Source organism: Streptopelia decaocto, assembly GCF_964273445.1.
Source record: "Streptopelia decaocto genome assembly, chromosome: 4".
NCBI lineage: Eukaryota > Metazoa > Chordata > Aves > Columbiformes > Columbidae > Streptopelia > Streptopelia decaocto.
The window spans coordinates 65338967-65366746 of NC_138658.1; the positions used below are offsets into that span (position 1 = coordinate 65338967).

At 40.4% G+C, this 27780-nt stretch overlaps 1 protein-coding gene across 3 annotated transcripts in view; it reads left to right on the forward strand.

Annotated features, from left to right (window-relative positions):
• Positions 1 to 2896: 2896 nt before the first annotated feature.
• WFS1 (wolframin ER transmembrane glycoprotein) overlaps positions 2897 to 27780 on the forward strand; it is a 33963-nt gene continuing 9079 nt past the window's right edge. Inside the window, exons 1-5 of one of the 3 annotated variants that reach the window (XM_082051643.1) lie at positions 2925 to 2997; positions 3382 to 3437; positions 4999 to 5190; positions 23154 to 23236; positions 26916 to 27060. In XM_082051643.1, the coding sequence (XP_081907769.1) occupies positions 5004 to 5190; positions 23154 to 23236; positions 26916 to 27060 (415 nt within the window). In that variant the 5' untranslated portion in view covers positions 2925 to 2997; positions 3382 to 3437; positions 4999 to 5003. Of the gene's footprint in view, positions 3438 to 4998; positions 5191 to 23153; positions 23237 to 26915; positions 27061 to 27780 lie in introns of all 3 variants that reach the window. The other 2 variants (XM_082051641.1, XM_082051642.1) reach the window with 2 other exon arrangements.

Consider the following 27780-nt stretch of genomic DNA (forward strand, 5'->3'; position numbering starts at 1 on the left):
AAAAGAAATTGGCTGAACTGCAACCTTTTTTATTTTGCTCTTGTTGAAATAAGATTTTTTTTTTAATCTGGGCTGGCAGGAACCTAATGCAGTTCAACAAGGAGAAGGGCAAAGTCCTGCACCAGGGAGGAACAACCCCAGGCACCAGCATGTGCTGGGGGCCACCCAGCTGGAAAGCAGCTCAGCAGAAAAGGACATGGGGGTCCTGGTGAACACTACATTAAACATGAGCCAGTAATGTGGCCTTGTTGGAAAGAAGGGTAAGAGAATGCTGGGCTGTGTTAGAAGTGACGCCAGCAGGTGAAGGGAGATGATCCCCCCCACTCTGCACTGGTGAGGCCACAGCTGGGTCCAGTTCTGGCCTCTCCAGTACAAAACAGACATGGACAGACTGAAGAGGGTCCAGCACAGGGCCATAAAGATGATGAAGGGACTGGAGCATCTCCCCTATGAGGAAAGAGCTGTTCAACCTGGAGAAGAGAAGGCTCAGGGGGATCTTTTCGATGTGTATAAATAGCTGACGGGAGGGTGCACAGAGGATGGAGCCAGGCTCTTTCCAGTGGTGCCCAGTGACAAGACCAGAGGCAATGGCCACCTACAGGAGCCTTCATCTGAACACCAGGAAAAGCTTTTATACTGTGAGGGTGACCAAGCAGTGGCATGGGTTGCCCACAGAAGTTGTGGAGTCTCTGTCCTCAGAGGTACTCAAAAGCCATCTAGACATGGTCCTGGGCAACCAGCTGCAGGTGGCCCTGCATGAGCAGGGGGCTGGAGCAGATGATCTCCAGAGGTCACTTCCAACCTCCGCTATTCTATTGATTCTATGAGTCATAGTATATAACTGAAATTTTAAAAGGTGTAGTGACAAATTGTTACAGCACTTCCATGTTTCTTCTCTGTAGCTGTAACGATTAGCAACTGTGATAATGCCAAATGGGCACTAATCATTTATGATAAAGTGTAAGCCAAAGTGAAATTCGTGGAGTTGAAAATGGAAGCTGCCATCATGTTTGAGCTTGGTTCACTCTCAGTAATGTTATATGTATGTATATAATGTGTACGTGACAATCCATTTACTGCAAAGGTTCAGTTGACCTTAAGTAAGGATCTGATCGAGTTCAGCAATGGCACTAACGTGCGTCTTCAATTTAAAATCGGCCATAAGCAGCCACAGAATATATTTTTCATCAAGTCTCTCTATTAAGCAGGTTAGTAGTCAGCGAGGCAGCTTTACCCTTGAACTGAGCTCCTCTGGAATGGCTCATGCCGTGTGCGACTGTGCCTTGCGTTGGACAGGAGCGGGCACGAGCAGCAGGGGAGACTTCATTTTACACTTGTAACTTTTCCAGCTACCGCCCTCATTTCCACCTGTTCCCTGAGCAAGTTACATCCGTTAAGCACACCCACTAAATATCAAATCAATTGTATAGAATAATATCTTGAAGCAAATGTGAATAGCAGGGGGAGCAGATTGCAGCAGAAGTTTGTCATATCTGAGTTAAGTCATACTGTCAGTCTAAAGAAAAAACTACACAGATAACACAAGGCAGGCATTGTATGTTCCTGATAAAAGCATATTAGACTCAGACTTCAAGTGATCTTCCCAAAATAACTGTTTTTCTCCAAACTTTATTTTAATTTGAAGTAAACAAAAGATTAACTTCACGTTTGTTGAAACTTATTTTAGGTGAAAGGAAGAATTTTGTTATGACTTCTAAGGCAAGAAAATAGTAAGGATACTCAGGACCATATTTTTGTTTGGGGATTAAAAAAGAGCCCATGCAGCAACATCAAGTAGGATCTGACATTTTAAAAATGAAACATATAGTAGCTCCCCCTGATCTGCTGCAAACTTGGAACTTGTGAAACATCAACCTAACTGACTAAATTACTCACATGAATGGCCAAAGTTTAAATTTAAATCTCTTGAGTTTGTGAGGTTGGGTGTTTTTTCAGTTTTGTTTTAAATCAGAAGCAATGCACAGTACCCTGCAGGAACCTTGGCTTATTTATTTTAAAGTCGCACAAAAATAAAAACAAATGTATTGCTTCGAAGTTTACTACCAACACAACACCCGCAGGTAAGTTTCCCAGCCCAGGAGCTTTCCGTGTACTCGGCAGAAGTACAGGAGTACGTAGTAGTAACTAGGAGGACTGTTAGGAATAACTGGTTACTACCCTTTTTTCCCCTCTCTGGAGGAACGGCAGGTGTTGGCCAGGCGCGGGAAGCGGTGCCGCCCACAGGAGGCACTTGGCTAGAGCTGGCCCAAGCCGTCCCTTCTGCTCCCAAAGCACGAGTTAAGGCCCTGCTCCCGAAGAGCTTTGCCGCACGTCGGACGGCAGCGCGGGGCCCATGCCCCGGTAGCTGTCAGGCGCCGGGCACTCGGGCACCGCTCGGCGCTGGCTGCCCGGCGGTGCCCACGGCCCGACCCGGCCCCGCGGCCCCCGGACCCCCCTCCCGGCCCGCCAGCAGCCGCCTCGCAGGGCCGCCGCACGGACCCTCTCCCGAGGGCTGGCACCGCCCCCGCGAACCCGCGCTGCCATTTTGGAGTTGCCCAAGCCCGCCCCAGCCGCCTCCATCAAGACACCCTCTCCCATCCCCCACCGGCAGGCAGCCGGCCCCCGCCCGCTACCGCAGCGCGGGAAGGGCCGCACACGCACACAAGGCACGGCCTCCGCCCCCCCGGCAGCGTCCGCTCCCCTACCGCTCCCCGCCAGCAGGCCGCCCAGCCCATCCCCCGCGGCGCGGCCCGCCCCGCCTCCTCCTCCCGCCGGCCCGCCAGGCAGCGGCCGAGGCCTCCCGGGAGCGGCGGGCGGTGAGTGGCAGCGGCGCTGTCCCCTCAGCGGGGAGGGGACCGCGGCGGGTGGGCGGGCTGGGGCCGCCCCATAGGGCTGCGGGCTCCCGGCGGGACGCCACTTGTCACCCAGCTGCCCGCGGAACCACGGGGAAAGTTGTTGCCGGGAGTGTGCGCTGGTGATTTCGCCCTGCTGGGCTCGGTGAGCGTCTGGGGTGGGGACCCCCGGCAGGACGGCCCGAGCTGCCGGCCTCCCGCCCCCCCGCCGGGCTCCGGCTGCGTGCTGGGACTTCTCGGCCTTTCGGGGCGGCGGTTCCCACACGGGCCCCTCTGGCCTCACGGGGAATGAGGCCGAGCAAACTCCGCTCTCCCGTCCTGCCCGTCGGGGGCGGCGGGCGCGGCCGTACGTGCAGAGTCACCGCCGGAGCGCGGCTCGGCCGGGCGGGCGTCCCGGGGCGGCGGAGTCCCGGCTTCTGAGCAACCCGGGCTCCTGAAAGGCTTACCCTGCCCCCCGTCCCCGGCTTTTCAGTAAATTCCGAAGTCCAATCTAAGGATCAGCTTCCCTTCACTTCTAATCCTGTACTAGGGAAACTTAGTGGTGCCCGTTGTAGGATAAGTGCAGAGCGACTTTTGGGACGGGAGGTAAGTGCTTTCTTGTTCATCGCATGTGTACCGGCGAAATGCCTTTGTTGCACGGCTCCCATTTCTGGGAGGGCTCCGCTTCCCCAGAGCCGGAGTCTCCCGCTGCGGCGCATCCTCCGCCCGGGCTGCAGCCCCAGCGCCTCCTCGTCCTGCTCGGCTCCCTTTCAAAGCGCTAAGGTCAAGTTGAAAACCAGATGCAAAGTAACTTTTGCGATTGTACAGTGGTTAAAAATACTCCTGCTGGTTTACTGGGAAAGTATTTTAATCTCTGTATTTTCCTAGGACTGCTTGAAGGTTGAACGGGACTGCGTTGGTTTATTTATAACTTGATGTAGAAACATAATACAGAAATGCATTTACTTAGTAAAATATTTTCTGGTTTAAGGAAGCTTAGCTTTGGCAAGCAAGTTGTCTAAATTAGAGATAATATTCTACAGTGGTAATATTGCTGGTACTTTTAGCATCCTGTTGTGATTTTTGCATCCTTTAAGTTGTTGGCTGAGTTAGGTAGTGTATCTTTAGTTTTGACTATACTACTTTCATTTTTACAAGGACATCTTCAGGTCAATAGTCTGAACGTACAAAATTAAAAAGTATAGTTTGTAGCCAGACACCTTCCACGGTGTTCCTTGTAAACTGTTTAACTTCAGGGAAGTTACTCCTAAGCAGCAAGAGTTACTCTGGGTTATACTGCATAGTATATGCACACCTTGCTACTTTCTGTCTTGTAAAAGCTAAGCTGTCAGTAAGCACTTACTGAAAGTTCACTGATTAAGGAGCTCTTTACATCATTTAGGGAAGTGCTTACAGTGGAAGTTAAAAGGCCTTCTCCCATAAGGAATTAAAAGGTCTTTCCCTACCTGCCTTAGTGTTTTGGTTTTTTTGGTTGGTTGTTTTGGGGTGGGGGTGTTAATAACTATTGTTTAGATAAAATTGAACAGTAGTAAATAAAGTCAGCTTAGTTTAGATCATGTGTATTTCACATGGAGGCATCTATAAAGAGCATCTTTGGTGTCCCTCTCCTCATTTCCAGTTGGCAGAGTTCTACATCTTCTTCTTTGCCTTCTTACCTTTCTTGTCTTTCTCTGTTAGCCACTTAGGCGGTGACTGTGAACCAGGCTCTTGATATGAAATGTATTTTTCTATCATTATAGACCTGTCAGTACTGTTCCATAAGAAGTTAGGGGTTAGTCTTTATTTCTTGCATGTGTAAGTAGAACGTTAGATTCAAAGAAGTTATTTATATGCAGTACTTCAAGGATTGATTAGTTAATTTTAGTATTTATCTACACTTGAGAGTCAATTTTTATTTAGTTAGGAAGAAAGGCAGTTGCTGTTCTGGCACGATGCTATATATGGTCAGTCTTATTCAACAATAGCTGCTCATGCTTGGGATTATTGAAGAGTGTACAAATACATCTTGAAGTTGCTATCAGACTTCTTGCCCTTTTCTACGCTTTTGTTCAACGATTTATACAAATATACTTGGACTTAAAAATTTAACTCAGGTTTTATGTTTTAACCCTATCTAATAATTAATCATTATTCTCTTCTTTTGCAGCTAAAATGAATTCAGATCCTCATCCCCCCTCCGGCCCCTCTCAGCCCCAGCTGCATCTTGGAAGGTCCCAGCTAAACGCTGCTGCTGTGGATGATAGTGAGAACAATCAGAAATCTCGACCATCCTCAGGAGATACTGCAACTTCTTCAGTTCCTGGCTACTCCCATAGCAGGGAGAAAGCTGAAAAAAATGGTAAGTATGAAAGGAATTTTCATGCAAAATTGGCTTATGTTAAACATTGGGAGATTATTGTGTGTGTATGTATTCTAAACTCTTTTTCAAGAGATACTGTAAAGTCAAAAATAAATTTTTCCAATTTCTTTTAACCTGTTGATATGGAAGAGACTTTTCTTCTGCAGCTTACTTTATGCATATTTTTGAGGGTTTTTTTCCATCCAATTTTTCTTATGTGCACAGAGCAACAGGAAAGAAGTTTGTCTGAAAAATTGTCAGGAAGAATTAAATGTAATTTAACATAACATTAAGGTTTTGATTTAATTTCTTTACTTGGCTAGATCTCATGCTAACTATAGCTTTAATATGGATTCTAGTGTGGATGAATAGGTACTACTGTAATGAAGACTGAGGGAATAACAAACTGATACATGAAACCAGAGCAACAGCAGTGAAGTTAAGATCAGCAGGCAGATAAGAAGTTTGAGTAAGAATCATGATACATTTTGAAAGGCAGAATGATGGTTCCCTCCCCCCAGTCTGAACCCATTGTGTTTCAAAGACTGTGAAAACTGATGGAATGAGATATCTCGTGCAAAAGGTAGAAAGCAAGATACCTGGCTCCTGTATGCAGCTGCCGAGTTCCAGTTTTAAATTCAGTTTGTAGTCTAACACTTATGCAAGAAGGTCTTGTGTTTGAGGTCTTGCAAAATTACTGTTCTTTGACTTTCTTTAAAATTGGACTTCTGATTCTGAAACCACTTATGTGCATGCCCTTATATTCATAAATATGAGTCACTCTGTGGAAGGTAATAAGGCTATCGAAGAGTTTAAAATTGTTAAATGTGTGAAAAACTACATGGCATGTATGCAATGCAGCTGAGCTCTGCACATAGTTCAGGCCAGTGTTCAGCTGTGTTAGCACATCTACTGTTTGCATCTAATTCAGAATTGACTGTTGGAACCTTCTGGGTTCTTTGTTACTAAAAGGCACATTCCAGATACAGGGGAGTTTTTTTGATACCTGAATTTATAACATGCCTCCGTGTATCATTACCAAATTTGTCATCTCACCCACCCGTAAAATAATTCGGAGACAATGGAAAATTTATATTCTAGCATTAATTATGTTATTATTAATTTAGAATGAGCGTTAACAGGTATGTTTTCTTCCTTCAGTCTCCAATGTTAGTATGCTTCAACAGGGAAAGAACAGCAACGATATGAGGAATACAGTATGGAGTTATCTTAGACTTTGTTATAATATGATTTGAAAGAGGAAAACATAGGTTTCTGTTGTTGGTGCCCACATTCATGCAAGATGCTGAAGATGAATACAAACTATTCATCTAGTGGTATTTTACACAGATTCTGTCAGGAATTCTTCTTCAGCTAATGTGGAGATATTCTGTATAAATATTGGACTTTTCAAATTGTATCAAGTTTTTAGTTCTCTTTCCAGGCTTGTGTATTTACTAATGATCCCTATGCAGTTTTGTATCATAGACGCTTTTGTTTGCGCCCCTATAAAAGCGGACTTTTAGGCTTTGTATTTCTGCAATTCAGTTGTGACTCATTCCTGATTACTCTAAATCTCTTCCCTTGAAAATCTTCTCAGTGCCTGGTGCCACTGTCATTGCCATTTCCATCCCTATCTTCATAATTATCTTGAAAGGCAGTTTTATCTCAAGCCTGTCTGCCACGTGCCTATTTGCCCTTCCTGCAAAGAAGGTTGCTGGCATCCTGGTCTGCATTAGACAAAGCATTGCCAACAAGTGGAGGGAGATGATCCTTCCCCTTTACTCTGCACTGGTGAGACCACACCTGGAGTGCTGTGTCCAGTTCTGGATTCCCCAGTACAAGACAGACATGGACAGGCTGGACAGAGTCCAGCAAAGGACAAGATGAAGAAGGGATGGGAGCACTTCTCCTCTAAGTAAAGGCTGAGAAAGCTGGGGCTGTTCAGCCTGGGGAAGACAAGGCTCAGGGGGGTCTTTTCAATGTCTAAAAATACCTGAAGGGAAGGTACACAGAGGATGGAGCCAGGCTCTTTTCAGTGGTGCTCAGGGACAGGACCAGAGGCAATGGGCACAGGCAGAAACACAGGAGTTTCCCTCTGAACATCAGGAAACAGTTTTTCTTGTTTGGTTGGTTTTGTCTGGTGGGGTTTTTTTTTTTTTGGTGTTTTGATGGGGTTTTTGTTTCTTTTTGGTTTTTTTTTTTTTTACTGTGAGGGTCACTTCGCTCTGGTGCAGGTTTCCCAGAGACATTGTGGAGTCTCCATCCTTGAAGATACTCAAAAGCCATCAGGAAGTGGTCCTGGGCATGCAGCTGTAGGTGGCCACGCGTGAGCATGGGGGTTGGAGCAGACGACCTTCAGAGGTCCCTTCCAACTTCAACCATTTGGTGATTCTTGAAATATTCTTGCCAATGTATCTGTATTTGTGATCTGTGCTTTTTCTTCCAGTCTCTACTTATATATGCTGTGTTTAAGGCTGTAGCATCAACATTAATGTTAAGTAATTTATTTCCTGGAAACACTCATCTCCTACTTATGCAGCATTATCCATATCTTGCAGTGGAATCCAGCAAATTAATGAATGCCCTGGCTCTGACTCAGTAAAGCACTTAAGCACACACACATCTTCAGCTGCACAGGTACTTCATTTGGATTGAATTCCTGTACTAGGGGTTTTTTGTCAGCACTTTTTCAATCTATCTTCTGCTAATGAATCATTAGGTAGTATTCTTATTATTTCTTATATAATTCATTTCACAATGGGAGGTCACAGTGCTCTGAGAATTTGTTCTGCAAATCAAATCTGAATTTAATGAAAAAACAATATTCCATTGTTGATCTTGAGATGATTTGTAGGTATTGTTTTTGTTGTTTTAAAAAAGGAGGGTATTCCAATTTCTACTCAAAGCTGTTGCATTCTCTAGAAAACTTCTTCCTGTATACATTGCTGGGTTTTGTGTATGTGCTAGGAATTGAATGAATATCAATACATCAACTCTGTTTAAAAATGAAACAAACAGAAAGAAAACCCAAACAAACAACAACAAAAAAGTCATTACTCTTTCATCGATGTTCCTGGACAGGAAGTTTATTAGTGAGCAAAGCATATACACTACTAATTAGAGCTTATGAAATTTTAAAACTATTGAGTCACCAGTATCCTTGTAAGCAAATTACAGGAGAGTTGCCAGTGACTTAAACAAAAAAGTTCTGCCATGATGCTAGTGGTCTGTGCCAAGAGGAGCATGGTGTATAGCAATGAAGACCAGTGGCTGCTTGTTAGTGAAGTCTGGTGGAGTTTGTTGAAACATACTAAGACTCAAGTCCTCCAAAGATGCCTTTTTTTTTCCTTCCCTGGTGCACAGCGCCCTCAGTTTCTGTCCAGCTGCTACAGACCCCTTTTTGGCATCTGTGTTTCATCCACCCTGTGCATCCTCCTTCCTTCAGATACTGCCCTAAAGCGATGCGAGAAGAAATAGCTCAGATGAGAGCTCTGGAGGTCCCAACACTGAATTCTCAAAATAGGCTTAAAAATATCATTCTTTCTGGTGGAGTCATCTCCTCTGTGTACAGAGAGCAGAGCTAGGAAAAAAGCACCTTCAACATGTTCACTTAGGTAGCATGTATCTGAATACTGTTTCTATTAATGTAATGGTTTTGGAAGAGATGCATGAATGCACACGCCAGGAAAGTGGTCTGTATTGCTGTGCTAGAAGGTGGCTTTCTGTGGCCCAGTGGATATTTCACTTTTAATTCAGATGAAAAAGAGAGCAGAGTTGAAACATCTCACAATACAATAGTGGTCAAATACTTATCTGTGATGTGGATTCAAGAAAATGCTTCAATTCGGTTATAATGGTAACTTGAATGGTACTGACTCTCACCCCAGGTAAATATTTATTGTGCTGCAGCTTATTTGTAGGTGTTACCATTTCTTGTAATGCTTGAGTATCTTCAAGCATGTAACGTGTCTTCACTAAAAATTCACTGTCTGCCAATCAGCAGATAAAAGAGGATCCTAGGATAACAGAGAAATCAGGAGACAGTGTCAAGACATTTTTCATATGTGGATGAAACAGTTTTGTGGTGGTTTGTGGTTTTGTGGTGGTGGTTTTTTTTTGTTTGGGTTTTTTTTGGGGTGTTTTTTTGTTGTTGAGTTTTTTTGGTGTTTTTAATATTGTTCACGTACATTTGCTAGCCAGTATGGTTTGAGAGGAGGAATCAGGTAGGAATTCAAAGGTGGGAGTTTGGGAAATTTTGAGAGTGTTGCAAAGCTAAGCTGCAGTGCTTGAAGAAACATCTCTTTGGTTAAGGAACTAATTTTTGTGTTGTCTGTGTTTTTGCTGTTAAGGAAATATGCACAAATCTCTTGTTCTAGGATTGAGAACATATGGGGAAGGTATTTGTACTGAAAGCTTTGCAGACAGGAATCAATTTCTTATGTTTTGTTTGTAGATGTGCAGAGTTCTGCTTGTACTTAAGGCTATGAGACTTTTTTATATCTCTTGGAAGAGAACTATTTTATAAATTGCATTACTTAGAATTTATAAATAGTACAAAAATATTCTAAACAGTTTACAACACATTGTAACAATGCACAACAGTGTGTCTCCAATGCCTTGCTAAATGATAGCTAACAAATAGGGAATCTCTCTAATTTACAAATATTTTCTGAGTGTTAGCCTCTTCCACTTAAGGTTACAAAGAACCTTCGCTTCAGAGCTCTATTTTAGCACTTCTGTCTCTTCATTTTCTGGCAGTTTGCTTGTACAGACTAGCTCTTGAGGTAAAGTGAAATGCTTGTGCAAAGCCTGAAGAAATCTCAGAAAAATCTTTGATTGTTAGAAGGGGAGGATTATGCCTTGAAGTATTAATTGCTTAACAATTTATCTGTCAGTTTATTAATGCCCCTTCAAACTTTACCTGTAATTACTCAGGCTCCTGGAAAGCTCATTTGCCAAGCATTGCTGTGGGGGAGAAAGGATTCTATCCAAACAGAAGTTAATGACTGTATTTTCAGATAAAATTCTGGGACATAGTCATAGCACAGAACAATGGGAATTGGCTTTTTCAGGTATGCTGCTATTGTTGTCAATAACCTGCTGGTGCTTTTACTGTATGTGGGAGTAGGATTGGACAGTCATTTGTTTCTGGAAAGATCCTCTATCTTTCCCTCTTTCACCATTTGAAATGCGTAAATGTTTTCTTTGGCTGATAGCAAAGAAATCATTACTGACAATGATTTTTACCTTCACACAATGAACCAGATGAAGGAAAGTGCCCTAGCTCAATATTCCTTTGTTATTTTTCAGGTGGATCAATTTCCTGACCCGTGTTTGTTTATGACAGCAAAATGTTTGCTCTAGCATAGTCCCAGGGTGTTAGAGGGATAGAAATGAACAGCCATAGAATAGATGAAGGTGAGCTAAATTCACATTAGTAAATCATGTAGTGATATAGGAGTAGCTCTGTAAATCGTTCCTATTATACATTTTTAAAAATGTAATCTAGTGGTTGGGATTCAGTCTTTCAATTTAGTCTTCCCCAAAAGGAATCTAATATGCATGTTCCACGGTGCACACAAAATGCATTAAATGGGAACTGTTGGAAAGTTAAAAGTACCTTCCGTAACTGAACCAACTCTCAAATATAATGTATCTTCATTCATCAGCAGCAAGAACTGCTAATCTCTGCAGATATTTTGCAGTGGCTTTGGAGGAAAACATTTGGAAGTACTTAATGTCTGTACATTAGTCTTCAAATAAAACTGCAACAAATCCATGTTACACTACAATAATCAAGGAGAGACTTGAAAGTGTTGTGCTGTTAGAGGGCCTCTTCCAGCAGTAGAAAGGCCACCTTCATTGCAGAAGTTACAAGGTGAGACTGGACACAAACTGGGAAATAAAACCAGTCCTTTGCAGAATCAGTTGGTTATTAGATCTTCTTGCTAACCAAGGCTGTAAAGCGCTGTGGACTTGCAAAACAGTTGGGGTGGGCCTTTTTTAAGGGCTACTCTGTTTTGACAGTAAACTAATGAACTGCTGCCGTGTCTGTCTGGTGCAGAGCCTAAAGTGGAGAATTGCTGAAATTCCATTTGAGTGTTGTGCAGGTCGTTGTGATAACCTCAGGTCTTCACCTACAAAAATATGTGGACTTGATGAGGTTTAGGGTATAAACGTTATTCCTTTTTCTCCTGCAGGTTGCATTTTTCTTTTTTTTATTTTGTTTTGGTGAGGAGGGTTAATAATTATGACTTTCAACTGAGAAATTACAAAAATCTTATTTATTTTTAACTCTACGGTTTTAGAACATGTTGGATTTATCGCACCTTATCAATGAAGGTCTTAGACGGAGATACCTGCATAGAAAAAGGAGCAGGTCTGTCTCATTAGTTCTGTGTAAAATTATTTTAATGACTTTACATTATCGTTGTACAATAATAGCTCTGCTAGAAAGAAATACCTTTTAAGAATAGTTTTCCATCCACTTTTATAGTCTCTGTAATATCATTGCTCTTAAGTCTTCCACCTACATGTTGGTTTTTTTTTCTTTCTTATTGCTCTCCCGACAATTTGCCTTCATTTTGTGGAGGTGCAGAAGTTGTTTCCTTTTCCATTTAGTGCTATTTGATGACTTGCAATTGTGGTGTGACTAAGACTGTTAACATATCTACAAGTGCATTTCTGCTTCCAGAGAAGGCAGAGTTGAGTCCTAGGTTTCAAGACCTCTGCAAACAACTGTTATTCCCTTATCTCCGATCCAAGTTATCAACTTTAAAAATAGAATGCCAGGCAATGTACGCTAATATAAATATTTTTAATCGTTCCTGGGGCAAGTATGGCCATCTTAAGATCTCGACAAGGAAGTGGAAGTACATAGAAGAAAAACATGCAATGTGCTGTTAATTGTACCAAGCCCTTACTCTTCAGGTAAGGTAAGATTCCAGGAGACTTCTAAATGGACGAGAGGATTCAACAGTCATGGATGAGCAAATAAGAGTCCAAAGTTAATAAACACATTTATCAAAACCATGAAGTTTGTTGTACAAAATATTTCTTCCTCTCCAGTCAGTTCCTCTGTTTGTGTCATTAGATTCTGTATGTACAAGTCATGTTTATGACATGATGCTTAATGCCTGCTTTTAAGTGGAACATCAGTCTTTCCAGAAACTTTACTCCTACATAGGTACCGCACACAATACCACTGAACTTTTGGAGCTTGTGGAAAGTGAGTAGGAGGATTTCTCTCGAGACAAACTGGCTCCACTGAACACTTAAAGCTCAACAGTACAATCCAGTGACACATAAAAGCTATTAGAACCTTAATTTTTGTTACAAAATGTACAGATCAAGTTTTTTTGAAAGCACATTGATAATAGACAATCTACCTGTGATGAACAGTTTAAATCTCTTTTTCCTGAAAGAAAGTCAGACACCTTTCACTTTGGAGATATATAGCATCTTCTAGCAAACAAAAGGATTTAATTTTGTCACTAATATGAATATGCCTTTCCTCCTAAGTGTGTCTGAGATTCTGGAAAGCTCGTTTCATTATTGAAAACAAAATCTGTAATAAAGAGCTGTGCACTGTTGCCTGAAAAGTTTGGATTTGTTGGATTTTGATAAACTTACCAGATTGGTGCTTACAAAAGGAACTTCTCTTGAAGGGCGGGTGGAAGAAAAAAATCGTGTGTAACACTATCAGAATTACCACCATCTACTTCCAAGAGGGACTGGAGGTGTTATATGGGTGTGACTCCAAAAGAAATACCTTCTAGGGAGATTTTGAACAAAATGTGTTCTGCTGTTTCTAATTTGCTTGATATCCTTGGGCAGGCATGTTTGTAAGCTTTCATTTTCCTTTGTTTTCCTTGACTAGTTTTTGCTTGAAGTATCTGTATTATTTACTTTGTAGGTGCGTGCATTCTTGTTATTTGCTTCCTAATGTTATAATATCTTCAGATTTCAACACAAACAAGTGAGCTATTACTGACAATCTGCAAGAAAACTATGTTCCATGGCTAGTATATTTAGAATAGAATCATTTAGGTTGAAAGAGACCCTCAAGATCAAGTCCAACCATAACCTAACGCCAGCACTAAACCATGTCCATAGGAACCTTGTCTAAACACCTTTTAAACTCCTCCAGGGATGGTGACTCCACCACTGCCCTGGGCAGCCTGTTCCAATGCCTGACAACCCTTTCCGTGAAAAATTTTTTCCTAATATCTAATCTGAACCTTCCCTGGCACAACTTGAGGCCATTTCCTCTTGTCCTATCACTTGCTACTTGGGAGAAGAGATCAACACCCCCCGTGCTCCAACCTCCTTTCAGGTAGTTGCAGACAGTGATAAGGTCTCCCCTCAGCCTCCTTTTCTCAAGGCCAAACAGCCCCAGCTCCCTCAACTGCTCCTCATCACACTTGTGCTCCAGATCCCTCACCAGCTTTGTGTCCGTAATTTAATATGTGAATTTCTTAGAGCAAATTCATTCTGTTTTCTAACATAAATTAACTGTTTCACTTTGGCGATGGGCTGTTATTTCTGATGCTTCAGTCATGCTTTGTTTTTTTTTTTTTCTTGTTGGGTGTTTGTTGTTTTTTTTTTCAGTAGCATAAAAAGTTTATTAAAGTCCTATCATAGTTTTGAACTGTGTAGCAAGACCTCCACTGACTTCATAGGAAGCTATAACAGCTTCTCTTTCTGACTCTAACCCTGGCAAAGGGGACTCTTGGAGGGATAGAGAACAAGAGTGGTGAAAACTGAGGAGTGGGAGACAGAATTCCTTTAGAATAGTGGTTTGAGGATCCCGTTCAATTGACCAGAACCAAAAGACACCAATGCTTCAAAGCAGTCTGCAATACAAAGTTTTGCAAGTGGATTGTCTTTTGGAGCTGGATACTTGGCTTTAAGGAGCCAAATGCTTGTTATCTTTTAGTTAATTTTAGCTTTATTCTACAGAATGCATTGAGATTCAGCAGGCACAGAACACATTTTGAGTCCCTTAAATACAAACTGAGGATGAAAAATGAATGTTAAAAGATGACTGGCTTCCAGAAAGCTGACTTTCTTTGTGGTTGTCTATGGTAATAATTAAGGTGATACGCAATCTTTCGGTGCACCTCCCTGATTTTCTTTGGGACAGGATTTATAGCATGTTTTTGAACTATTACTTTTCTAAGCTAAACCAGTGCTGGGTCAGATAGCTACAACCTAAACTCTAGGCAGAGAGTGCAGTTATAACTCTAGAGCTTGCTGATAGTAGAACAGTACTTAAGCACTTGTGTTATCTTGAATGTGGGATATGTTGCACTTCAGAGGCAAGTTTTTGTGGAAATCTCCAGACGTAAACGATAAAATAAGAATCCAGTTTCAAGTTCATCATCATGAAGGTCATGGAAGAGGCTTTTTCAAATACAGCAGCTAATTTAGTCTCTGTCTTTTCTGTGTCATGTCTTTCTCCACCTGCACACTTGTCCAACTTACCTTGTGGGACACAGCGGGAAGGGTGGAGTTAAGCAGCAAATGTATGTTATTCATACTAGTATCCCCTCAAAGTAAAAGCAAGTAATTCCCCATGTTATTCAGATGATAATTCCTTTCAGATTCAATTACAGTAAGGCCTTCTTGATGTAGCAGTGATGTATGCCTGAAGCTCCAAGTAAGAACAGTGCTGTGCAGTGTGACAAAGATCATTTCTGACATCACTACACGGTATGTGGAGAATTTGTTCATCTGTGGGAGAAGATGTAATGTTGAAGATTACATTCTTCCCTCCCTGCTCCCACCCCAGTGATTTAGCTGTTGGAAGGACCTGTGGATGAACTCTTCTTCCTTACTGCTCTTGTCAGTTGATAATACGGAACTGAGGGAGATGGCTGACATCCTGTGACTTCTTATAAGTAAAAAAACCCACTTAAATTAAGTAGAGAGCTTACTGGATAAAGCTAATGAAGTCATGAAGTGCAGTTTTTCTCCCTCTCGATGCCATCCAGATGTTTGTTCTCTCCTGCCTGAACAAACGCTGGAGTGTTACAGTTTGTGAACTCTGTACGAAGGATCACAGAAGTTGCTGTCAGTGCTCAGTATTAATACTGGAGAACCTGAAAGGTGACAGGACTTTTTCAGGTTCAAGATTCTTGCTGTGTTTTTCATGAGAATCCTTTATGCTATTATTTACAGCATGCCTGTTAGAGACAGGGAGCTTTTTCTAAATGCGGTGCTAGTGCTGTCCTCATTTGACTTTATTTCTCTTTTACTGAGATGTTAAAGGTGTTTGATGGCAGCTGTTTACTTCTTAGAATGTTCTTCTTTAGCACTTTGTAGCCCAGAGACTTTCTTGCTCAGTGTGGGATCTCTGGTAGTGCTTTCTGGTTTGTTTTTCTTTCTTCTGCTCTGAGTTTGTCCAGTTGCTATTTAAACTCATAAATATTTGGCATTGGCCAAATACTTTAAAACAGTTGATACCCTTTGTATTTTTGGTTGGTAAGACATTGAAAGTCTCTCTGGTTACTTTATTTTGTGAATTCTTCATATATCTAGTGTCATTCTTTTCCGTTTCCTCCCCAGGTTAAAAAGCCCTGATAACGGTGTCTTGCTAGCACTGAGCCTTTTTTTTTTCTTCATAAAACGGCATGTTACAACTCCAAGGTTTTATTCTGAGTGGTAATAGTTCAGAGCTTATCACTTGTGTACAATGATAAGGTGTATTCTTGTTTTGCATTTGCTGCATTTCATCTGGCCTTTTGTCACTTAATCAGTCATGAAATCCTTCTGTGGTTTTTGTTTGTGTTTGGTGTTTGTGTGGTTTTTTTTCCAGTAATCCCTTCTGAGGTGCTGGGTGGTTTTTTTGGCCTGAATAACACAGAATCATCAATAGACTTTGTCATCTTCATGTTAGCCTCCCCCCCTGTTTTTTTTCAGTGACGTATAAATGCATTGAATAATATTGGGCTTATTGTATATCCATGCATGTATAAACTGATAATCTTTTATCTGGGAGAAAGTAACCCGTGTATTTTTATTCTTTGTCTTTTATTTCTTAATCTCTTAGCCACATAACGGGCTACATTCTAAGTGTTTAGAAGCCTTTCTCCATGCCTTTGGATATAGAAATATGAGCTGGGTCTGCCTGTCCTCCAGCCCTTTGACTCCTTCAAGGCTGTCTAATATCAAGGCTTTTTACCCAGTGTATCTTTTTTTGCCCCCTCCACAGGCTTAGGTGTTTTCTGTTCGTTTGTTCCATTTCTTCCATATACTTGCCTTCAATGGCTATCAGACTTAATGGTCTCTGTTATCACAGATCTCTCTGGTATTGTACTTGCAGATTTCCATTTCTCAGTTTTAAGTCAGTATATACTGCAGTATGCACTGCAGTATATAGTTCAACAGAATACTTGGATAAACAACTACGAGAATCTACAGTTTTCAACACAACTAAAAGAAATCATAGCATATTTTTAAAAGAAGGTGTTTGAGACTGCTGCACAGGAGCTTCTCAATGATATTCCCAGATAGGGATAAAACCCCCCCACCATGTTGTAGGAGATCTATTTTACTGCAGCTTTCTTTTTTTCAAATACACAGCTGCCCTTGAACTGTCTGTAGGCCCCATAATCTGCTAAGCTTGCTGATGATTGTATGCTTGAAAAAGGCGTAAAATGTAGTAACAAATGCTACTTCAGGTTGTTTGCCAGACCTTTTTCTCTTCATTTATCACTGTATATGTTTCAAATTCATTGGTTTTTTTAATTATTTTTCTTTGGTTTGGCATGACCTTGGCTTTACAAGAATGCAGTCTTATTTATAGAGAACGAACTTTCTCTTTTTCCAGTCTGGCTTTGCTTTTAAATACCACTGTAGCAGATTTTTTTTTTTCTGACACTCATATCTGAGTACTAAATCTAATGTGCTGTTACAGTGGCTCACTAACCTACTAAACTATGTTCTGTACATTGCTCAATTAGAAGCAAGAATTCTGTTCTGTATTTCGGTTTCTCTGATTAGTTCATTAAGTCAGTTATTAAATGTATCTAAAAGATCATCTTGATATCATTCTTGAATGCAGTACTTTCTGGGAGGTAGTTTAGGTCATTATTGCTGTTTTCTGGCCTTTTTGCTGCTTTTACTTTTCTCCATATGTCTTGGTTGTGTTTATTCAAACAAGAGATCAAGGGATCTGCATTTAAAATCACTTATTTAAAAAAACCTGAAATTTGCAAGATCGTTTGTGAGATTAATTACTCATCACTGCTTGACCCACTTTGCTGAGCTACCTTGATAGCAATTTTCTTCTACAGCAACTGTCAAATCTTCTCATGAAATGGTAAAAATATTTATTTACTTTTCTAGGTGTGTGTTTGGTGAGGCTGGAGGTGTTACCCCCGGCTAGGACTGAATATATCAGATGTATTGTGCATGCGTTTAACTCTCCCTGACTATCTTCAGTCACCTCAGGAACACTTGCCATACTAACAAAACGGGAAGGCCAATCTGGAAATCTTGTGTATTGTGTCATCTCAGATCCTTTATTCTCTACTACACATGGGTTTTTTCCTCCTCCTCCTGCACGTCCCTGTCACTTTTTTTTTTTCCTGAGCCCAAATGAATGCTTGTAGTCGTGATCATATAAAGTGTGTATGCCGTACAGGTTTCCTTTATACGCTTAGCGTGGGTGTTGCTTAATGCATTAATCTTTTGCTCCGTAGAGTTTGCATGCAGCTTTAATATTCACTTGTAAAACCTGTAATTTGTTTTAAACTTATATATTTCAAATTAATACTTTGTCTTTATTATTGCTACCTGTCTGAGAAACTGCTTTCAGTTTTCCTTCTATCCTGTTCTCATTAGGTTTCCACTGTTCAAAGCACTTGGAAGTTCCAGGCTTGTGTTTGGGTAAAAAAAATAAGTATTGCGCATGCTAACATAACTGTCTTGTGGCTGGCCCCTAATAACTGTGTGAACAAGAATGGTTTGGATTGGAAGGGATCTTAAACATCATCTAGTTCCACCCCCCTTCCGTGGGCAGGAACACCTTCCGCTAGCCCAGGTGCTCAAAGCACCTCCCAGCCTGCCCTTGAACACTTCCAGGGATGGGGCATCCACAGCTTCTCTGGGCAGCCTGTTCCAGTGCCTCACCACCCACATGGTGAATAATTTCTTCCTATATCTAATCTAAATCTACCCTCTTTCAGTTTAAAGCCATCACCCCTAGTCCTTTCACTACATGCCCTTGTATTAATAAAAAGTCCCTCTCCAGCTTTCCTGTAGGTCCCTTTTAGGTGTTGGAAGGCTGCTATAAGGTCTCCCCAGAGCCTTCTCCAGGCTGTGCAACCCCAGCTCTCTCAGCTTGTCTTCATAGGAGAGCTGTTCCAGCCCTCTGATCATCTTCCTGGCCTCCTCTGGACTTGCTCCAACACGTCCAGTCTTAAGCTTGAAAGGCATAAGAGATTGAGATAATTTAAAATACCAGTCTTTGGCTTCGGTACTCTTTGCTCATGATCTTTCTCTTTGGAGAATTCAGGTTCTGTAGCTGTAACCTCACAAGAGCGAGCTGTGTGCACCTGAGCAGTGAGTGGGTGATTATAGCAGGCGAGGTGCTAAAACTCCCTTGTTCTGGATAAATCCACATTGCTGAGAGCTTCAATGTGTTTGAGTTGGTAGGAAAGTAAATCAACAAGCATTTTTATTATTCAGAATGCACTCTATTGACTCTTTCTGCATGAAATAACTCTAATGGATTTGTTTTAAATTTCCACTGAAGCCTATATCAGCAAAGCTGGAATCTTTATGTAATCAATCCGCGAAGTAATATGTAGAGTTTCAGAAAGTAAATAGTAGTCTTTAGTTTTCATCAGCTTGTCTGTAACCTACCTATGTAAACAGCTGTGTTTAGACTTCTGTATTCTGAGTATTTTTCTGGAGTTGCAAAACATACTTTTTTCTAGTAAACAGAAATGACTAGTAATGTTTTGATGGCGTCTTTGAAGTCTATCAGCTAATAATGTGCAGCTTTAGTTTGCTTTTGCGAATGGTGTATATGACTGTGAAATGCATACAGCCCTTTACCAATTTAAGTGTATTGAGTCTTTTTTAATAATTATTTAAATAAAATGAGGTTTAAGTGACAGCTTTAACCTGTCAGATGGAAAACCTGAATTTCAAAAGTGGATATTTCTGAAGCCCATCAGAGGTTTAAATGCTTTCTGTAGTATGAGGACATAAATGCAGCAGACTCAAAAATGCATCTGCTTCATCCTTCGCAGATCACAAATCTTTGTTTCCTCCCCTTTTTTTTAAGTGGAACCAAGAAAATTAAAGGATACCATATTATATCATGTGTTAAGCCTAAGACTTAATCACACAGAATAATATAAAAAACATAAAAATTTTATTCATAATGTCATTGTTCCAATATCCCCTGAAGAATTTGTGTTGAGTGACCTGTCTCTGTGAAGGCAGAATTAACTGAATTGGGATTTGAGCCCCAGAGTAGCCTGATGACAAACTAAGGTTTACACAGGGACTTGGTGGCAGGATAGGAATCACAGCCAAAATGAAGTACTAACCACGCTTCCATGTTCCTGTCCTGTCTTAATTTGTTTCTTATATGAATGCTACGTGCCACCTAAAACTTGTGTGGTTTCACTTGCTTGCCTTCATTTGAATGACTGCGGTGCTTGTGAATCTTGAATAAGTGATAGACTTCATTGGCTTATATAAATATGCCTGACACACAACAGCTAGTGAAGTCTATTTTAATTGCCATAAAAAATACATGAAGTATTGCAAGGTGAATGTTCCTCTCTCTGGAAATTTTTATATTCAAGACAGAGTAAAATTTGACATTAAAAAGACATGAATTTTTAGAAAAGCTGGAAAATAAAAGCTTCTACTGACAGCATTTCCATTGAAGCACTCTTATGTGGGAGGAATACACATCAAGCCATTTTCTGACTAAAAACATGCTTAAGAACAAGGAGGATAAGTTATAGAACACTACTTTTTATGGTATTTGTATGGTGGGTTTGTTTACTCTTGCATAGTATTTGTTTCAGCGCTGAGCTGAATTGAAATAAGGTGTGTATTGTCCATCCTTGTTCTAAAACACACTTTAACTGTGTTTTGGACCTTTTACCTTCAGAGACTGACCTAAATATTTCATGAGAAAGTAAGTTGATGTGGCAGCCATGAAACTTGAGTTGTTCGTGCTTTATCCTCTTGCTTATCCTTTAAGCAAAGGAAAAATATTGCTAGCTATGGGAACACTATGATACTAAGCTATTCTAAATTTGGTCTCCAAAACACGCCACAGCCTGCTCTTCCGCCCTTGCCCTACAACTACAGAAGCAACCTACAGACATAATTTTAATTAACTATCTTGTATTTATATTTATAGGTCACATGTGAGAGTACACAGAAGTGATAACCAGGTGGGAGGGATTGGACAGCAGGTTGAAAATAACAGCAGGAAGGGTTTCTTTGGCAGTCAGCTCTGTCAGCACAAACATTTCAACAAGTTTGCCTGCAATACCAGCACAATTTATTTTCTTTTCTCAGTGAAGAGGGTGGTAGTTGGAACATAAGGCTGCACATGCAAGTTTTGCTTTTTTTCCTTTTGTACCATCTTTGCAAAGAACATTATTTACATGTTAATCTGCAGTGTGATTACAATAAAGTAACTGTATCCTGGTGTTGAAGAAGCGCAATGGGAATGCTCTACAGCTTTCTACTATAATAAGTGTTCTTGTCTAACACATTAATCTGACCAAGAGATGGAAGGGTTCAGAGCCACACCATGTGTGGCAAGTGGAGCAGGAGAGAAAGGGAGCCACTTTGTGCATATAAGCTCCCAGATAATCACTCTTCTTATTAGGGTTAATATCAGTTTAGCAAACTGCCTTTAACAGTTTGCCTTTTTTGTGGGGGTGTTTAAATTCCATTTAATTACCAACCACTGACTTCTGAATGGTGCCTCCTGTTTTGGTTTATCCAGAGCATCATCAAAATATTTGTGGTGATCTGTTCTGAACATGTAGAAAACCATGAACACACACACACACACACACACACACACACACACACACACACACACACACACACACACACACACACACAACCCCACACACAAAAATCCATAGCCAAGACTGCTGCAGAAATTTTGATGCAAAATAAGTTAGTGAATGTGAAAACACAGGAAGAAACAGAAAAGAACTGCCTTACCCAACTTCTTTTCATTTGACTGGGGTAGATGGATGAATATTATGTTTATTTAAACAATATGCTTTTTCCTGTAACTTGTTCATTGTAAGCAGAGATCCCCTGAGTTATGTCTGTTGGTGTGAGTGGTGCCATCTGGAAAACAGGCTTCTGACTTGTTTAGAGTTCAATCCTGTTGCTTATATATCCGAGCAAGGAGATTAAGTGGTTAATTTTTCAGGGATTCTGTTTGTCTATTTTACAATAATATTTTTACAGCTTTCTGAAAAGACCGAGTACTAAATGAAAATTATTTTTCATTATGTGCCTTGTTTAGCCAGACAACATGTTATAATCTGGCGTTAGTATTTTTCCAAGTGGAGCTTGGCAGACAAAACTGTGGCTTGATGAAGGAGAAAACTTATTTCATGGCTCACTCTTGTTAAAATACATCCATTTTAATGAAAGCCTTGGCTTGTAGCCTATTCTTGTTTGGAAATAGTCCCAGTACCAGGGATGTTAAAGGATGTAAGTAGCCCTGTTCTTTGGGAGATCAGTTGGAATTTGGTCTATTTCTCTTTCCTCCTACCTCTCTGCTAGCAGGGCTGCTTACCAGCTTCTCACATTATTGCTGCCCAAATTAGCTTGAGGCTGAACTTCGAGTGGATGCCAGAAAGATTCTCTCATTGGATTTTCAATGTTTGGAAACTTTGCTTCCTCCCTGTACTTTCTCAAGCTGTCTGTGCCCTCTGCACGTCACTACCAGGCATTGCAGTGTGTTTCGTGACCTTGGTGGGGTAATTTGGTACATGTGGGTCAACCTTTGGTGCTTACTGTTGAGTTTGGATTTTCCTTTCTAATCAGGGGTTGAGGTTGGCTGGTAAAACTGTTCTTCTGAATCAGTGGTCTGTTGCCTTTTCTTACACTTACCCAACAACTTAAAAGTTGTACTGATTTTTCTCTTTAAAATTCCTCCAAACTAATTTATGAGAAATCTTCTAATAAAAAGTAGTAGTTCTGGTCTTTGTCAGCTTTTCCTTTTAACTTATTTTTCATTCATCAAGTAGCATGCAGCATGACATTATTTACAAACGCTGGATGTCAGCTAAAGCTCTCAAGATCTTTTTCTTTATGATTGACTGGTGAAGCAATATGATGCTTTTGAATAAGAAAACTGAAAAAAAGGCTGTGTGTTTACAATAGATATGGAGGGAGAAAACTAAGGTGCAAGTGAGGTTTACAAGGTGTAATCATGGTTAGTTTCTGTGTGCTCCAGTCACTAAGGAGCTGAGCTTTCAAGTATACTGGACATATTTTAAAGGCTGGTTAATTTTTCAAAGCTCTTGAAAAGGTTTCACTACTAAACAAAGAGGCTGGCAGGTGAAAGACTGAAGTGCTATCAACAATAAAAACAGGAATAGTACAAAAGCTGATCCATGCTACGTTTCACATGTGCTTATATTAATCGTAAGGAATATTCCTCTATTGATAAATGAATCCTTTGGAAGCAGATGAGAAACTGTAAGCTGTATGTGTCGTTCTGTGACAGGTACCAAATAACAAGCAATGGTAAATATGCTGAAATACAACACTGAGAGGGAGTGTAAATACTGTAATGAGTTAATTTCCACTGTACTTGCTAAACAGTCATGTTGGATTTTTTTTGTATAATCCTTTAATTCTTCAACCACATATAGCAATGATTTAGAAAATACTGTCAAATATTGCTAGTAAACAATTTTCTTTACCAAATTCATTTATAGAGGGCATGAAGGAAGAACCTGAAGTGCTCTTTGAGGAACTGCTTGAGAGGGCCAAAGCTGGAGAACCAAAAGCACAAACTGAGGTAATTTTACATGTTCTTTGACCAGTCTTGTTTGATCTTAATTCCAAAATTGCTGTAGAGCTATTATATTATCTCTTTAGTTGGACTGTATCTGTTTTGCACTTAAACTGTTCAAAGAAAGGTGATGCCAGATGGTTTTTCTGCCTTGAGAAGTGCTGCTTGGTAATGTTACTGGTCTCAGGTCCTTTGGGCTTTGGCATTCCATTGTCTGGTGTACTGGTCTAGTATAAATAGCTTAAAATTGTTTAGAAGGGTTTTAATTTGTGTTTAACTTGGTTGGTGTTTTACTTGAGCATTCTTTTCCAGCTTCAGCTTTGATGGCAAAAGGGTGGGGTTATGGTCTCCTATGTGGTGGTTGGGTTATTCCCCATGGATCACCACTCTGCAAAAAGAAAAAAGGTGAGAGTGGGAAAGAAATCCTTTTAAAGCTAGTAAAAAAAAAAATATGGCAATACCAGGCTGCTACCAGGCTGGCTTCCCACTCTATCTCAATTTGTTTGAGGGGCAGAGTGTCCTTGGAGTTGTAACCAGAGACAGTAATAAATTCCTCAACCTTGAAACAGCTGGTGGCTTTGCGGAGGATAAAGCTTTAGCCTTGAAGGAATCACTCCTATAAAATCCATGTTTTGGCTCTATTCCTCCACACAAAAGAAAGCAAACCCCAGAAACATGCTTTCAGGACATAACTTCCAGTTGACTAAGAAATAACTAGTGTAATCTAAGCCTATGATGTGTGCATATATATGTATATAAATAATAATTTCTTATCCTTCTCAATTCATTCCAACTTCACTCCCTTTAGCTCTTTAACTGTGAATACTTTCTATTCCCACGCTATAACAGAATTATTGTTGTGAAGAGATTCAGCCTACAATTTTGCTTCAGTATGCACTCAGGATGAATTGACTGCCTGAAAAAGAACCCCAAATACAGTCTTTTCTATGCTATCAAATTATTTGTGACTTTTGGAGAGGGAATTAACTTTTAGTTTTAAAACTGTGAAAAAAAAGAAAATTATTCTCTATTATTGCGTATGTCCCTTTAGAATCAGTTAGGAAAAAAATCTATTTTTTTCTTACCTCTGTAGGAGAATGAATGAGAATCTGAGACAGCAGTGTTGCGCTGCTTGCTAATAATTGTGAAGTAAAACACAAGAAATCACTCAGTTCACTGGCTTGTAGTTACTAGTGTGAGTTTATTAAAAAATAACCCTGCAACGACTGTGGAAATAAATGCACTCTGAGTGGCTGTCAACCTGTATTACTGTAGCTTTATGTAGTTTCTTTATTGAGAAATAACTGTACAGCAGTGATGTAAATGAGACACCCACAGCTGGAATTCTGTCACGGAGAAGAGGCAGCTCTGTGTCTCTAACCAGAGGATCTCTGCAGGGGAACTGCTCCAGGTAACTGCCTCGCTTAGCAAAGCCCACAGGTGAGAGCAGCCTTTGGAGAAGTTCAGCATGAACATCTGTGTTAAGTCGTCACCAGCTATGACTTCACATCACAGTTTTAGCTCATGGGAGAGAGAATCCCAGACTGCTAAAATGACAAATCTGAGGCTAACACCTTGTCCTATCAGTTCTTCCTCCTTCGATTGCTGCAGGCCAGAGCTTTGCAGCCATCTTTAGATGGTTCGTGCAGGAGCTTTGCTATGACAGGGAAAGGTGGCTGTTACATGAGGCTTGTTCACAGGGAGCTGATAGACCTTCCAGTAGTATCTTGTATTTGTTATGAGGCTCAGAGGTGTTTGGGTTTTTGTTTTTAGGGTTTTTTTTTTTTTGCTACCACAACTTGTAACATACTCAAAGGCTCATAATTTCATAATCAAAATAAAGGGAAAATATTTTCTGGTTGCTCAGATTTTGAGGGTGGGTTCTGTACATATTTTTGGAGGGGTAGATGATTAAATCCTAATGCTGAACTTAAAAAAACCAAAAACAACCACCACCAGAAACAAACAAACAAAACAACAAACACAAATGCCAAACAATTAAAAACAAAACACAGGCATGCCAAAAACCACTTATGTCATCAGACAGGTGTTGTGCTATCATTTTGCTTGTGGAGTTGCCTTGTGCAATATGACTAATTCTAAACTCTGCAATATGAGGTTCTATGTCCAAGAGAGCCTTATAAACTTAAGAGCTGCATCATTAAGTGCTTCTACACTTGAAGCTTTGCTCAAAATCTCAAACAGCTCTTCTTGTCAGAGGGTGTTATTTTCCATGTAACTTGTTCAAGCAATTCCTTTCTGAAATAAATAGCTGAAGGTACATGTGCAGTTGGGGTGATAAACTACCAGGCAATTGCTGAAATCTTTCTTTTTTTTTTTTTTTCATCTCGTATACTCTCTTCTTGGTTTGTCAGTGTATCTGTGCACTGCCTGTTGGACTCTGGCATGACTTTGTAATCAATGTTCAGTTCTGACTCTTGGATTATTTAGGCCATTTTTTGTTCTTATTTCTGTATGTTTCTAGACAGCTTCGCTGTGGGTGCTATGGGTTTAGTCACCATGATGTCAACCCAATAACTATCTATGTAGAGGTTGTTGGAGCACTCACTCAGGTGTATGAAACCAGTTGAAAGGCTGTAGACCTAACCTTTACTGGAAGAAGATCTTTTTGATATATCACTGTGTTTAATCTACATGGGAATAATGTGAATTATTAACCTTTCAAAGGTATTTCTTTAGTCGCCTTTAGTGGTCATAGCAAACGCAGAGTTTCAGAGAAGCTGTCGAGCAGGTTTCTTTCAGCAGATAACACTGTGGACTCATGGAGCTATACTCTTAAGGTATTGTATTAATTACTCCTAGAATGTAACTGAATTAACAGAAGGGAGAAAAGGAGTGCAGTGAGCTAAGCAAAAACATTTCCCAGATTCTCCAGATATGCAGTTAAAACGTCCAGTAGCTTTGGCCACTTTCTGCCATTTAATGTTTTGTTAACTTGTGGTATGATAAGCAGAAGTGTTTCGTGCTATTGCATAAGTGTATTTACTAGTGTATTATCACATATTTAATTTTTATAGAAGGAAGAAAAAAGGTTGTGTTTTTTCTTATCTGTAAAACAGTAAAAGGCAACTCCTACTCAGGATCACATAAATTATCAAGGAGTTTTTTACAGGCTATTTCACTGAATTTTCTGGATGCTTAAGCAGTGTTATTCTGTTCACTAACTAATAATGAGTTAGCTTTGACCTTCAGTGGCTGAACTGCTGTGGGTCAGGGATTTCATTGCTGAAGCCTCCTTCCACATCGAGGCCCTTTGTCAATAACTTCATCTGAATTTCTGAATGTCACTGGGTGCCAGGTTATTACACTTAATTTTTGTGTTTCTAAAATGTCGCTAGCAGTGTTGTCTGACCATTGCTGTAGGAGGAAAATAATTCAAGAAATCTTTTAACACCGGCAGCTTTACCTGATCCTGCTAGGCACCCAAAGACCCACAGCAACTAATTCATTGACCTGGCTAAATGTGTCTTGATCCATTCTTGCTTCCAGTTCTAGAGACTGATCTTTCCCTGCAGAAGATCAACTTACAGCTATGTTCTTTAGTGCTATGAGCAACTGTTTTGACCTTTTGTTATTCTAGCTGAGTTCCAGGGAGTAGGAGGCAAGAAACAGAGACAGGGTATATTTCAGTAATTGAAGGAATTCTGTTCCCTACTTGTTCTAGGTGGGGAAACACTTCTTAAGATTAGCAGAAGAGGAGGATGAGGAACTTAACAACTGTAGTGCAGTTGACTGGTTCATCCTTGCTGCTAAGCAAGGACGAAGAGAAGCCGTCAAACTGCTGCGTAGATGCCTGGCAGACAGAAGAGGTATGGGTTCCCTTGAGACTTTTTGCTTGCACTTCCCACTTGATCTGAAATAATGCTGTATTCATTTTAACACTGAAAAGAGGGGTTAAAAGACTATAGGAATGTTAATGGCAAAATTATGTGAGTAGTTGCTGACAGTCTGTTCAGATAGATAATTTTAAAAGCATTGATTACTGATACGGCTCGTAAAAGCATTTATATTAATTATTTGCTTGAATTCCTTCATGGAATTCATGCTTGTTCTTCCCCTTCCCACCTTTCCCTGAAGCTTCTTTTTTTTGACCGTGAAGGTCATACATAACCACACACCACCTACATATCCACTGTTGTTTCATCCTTTTGCCCCTCTCCAACCTCTAGCCTAATTGGTCTTTTTCACTATCTCCTCCCACTTTTAAGATTCACATCTTCCTTCATTCTACTTCCCGCACTTGGAATGGTCTCCTATTGTCTGCCAACTGTCTGAACTCTGATTTATAGGGAAAAAAAAAAAAAAAAGAAAAAAAAACCCAAACAAACCTTTTAAACTTTTTGTTAAATTCTTTCTGCCTTTTACATGTCACCCACACGTATCTGCACCACCTTTTACCTGAACTGCTGTACTTAAAAATTTGAAGCAAGACATAACGATACTGCATGTCTTGCACAGTCTTTGAAGTACAGTTTTAGTTTCAGCCAAGCAATTAGATTTTTATAAGTAATGGGCACAGAAGGGCATTC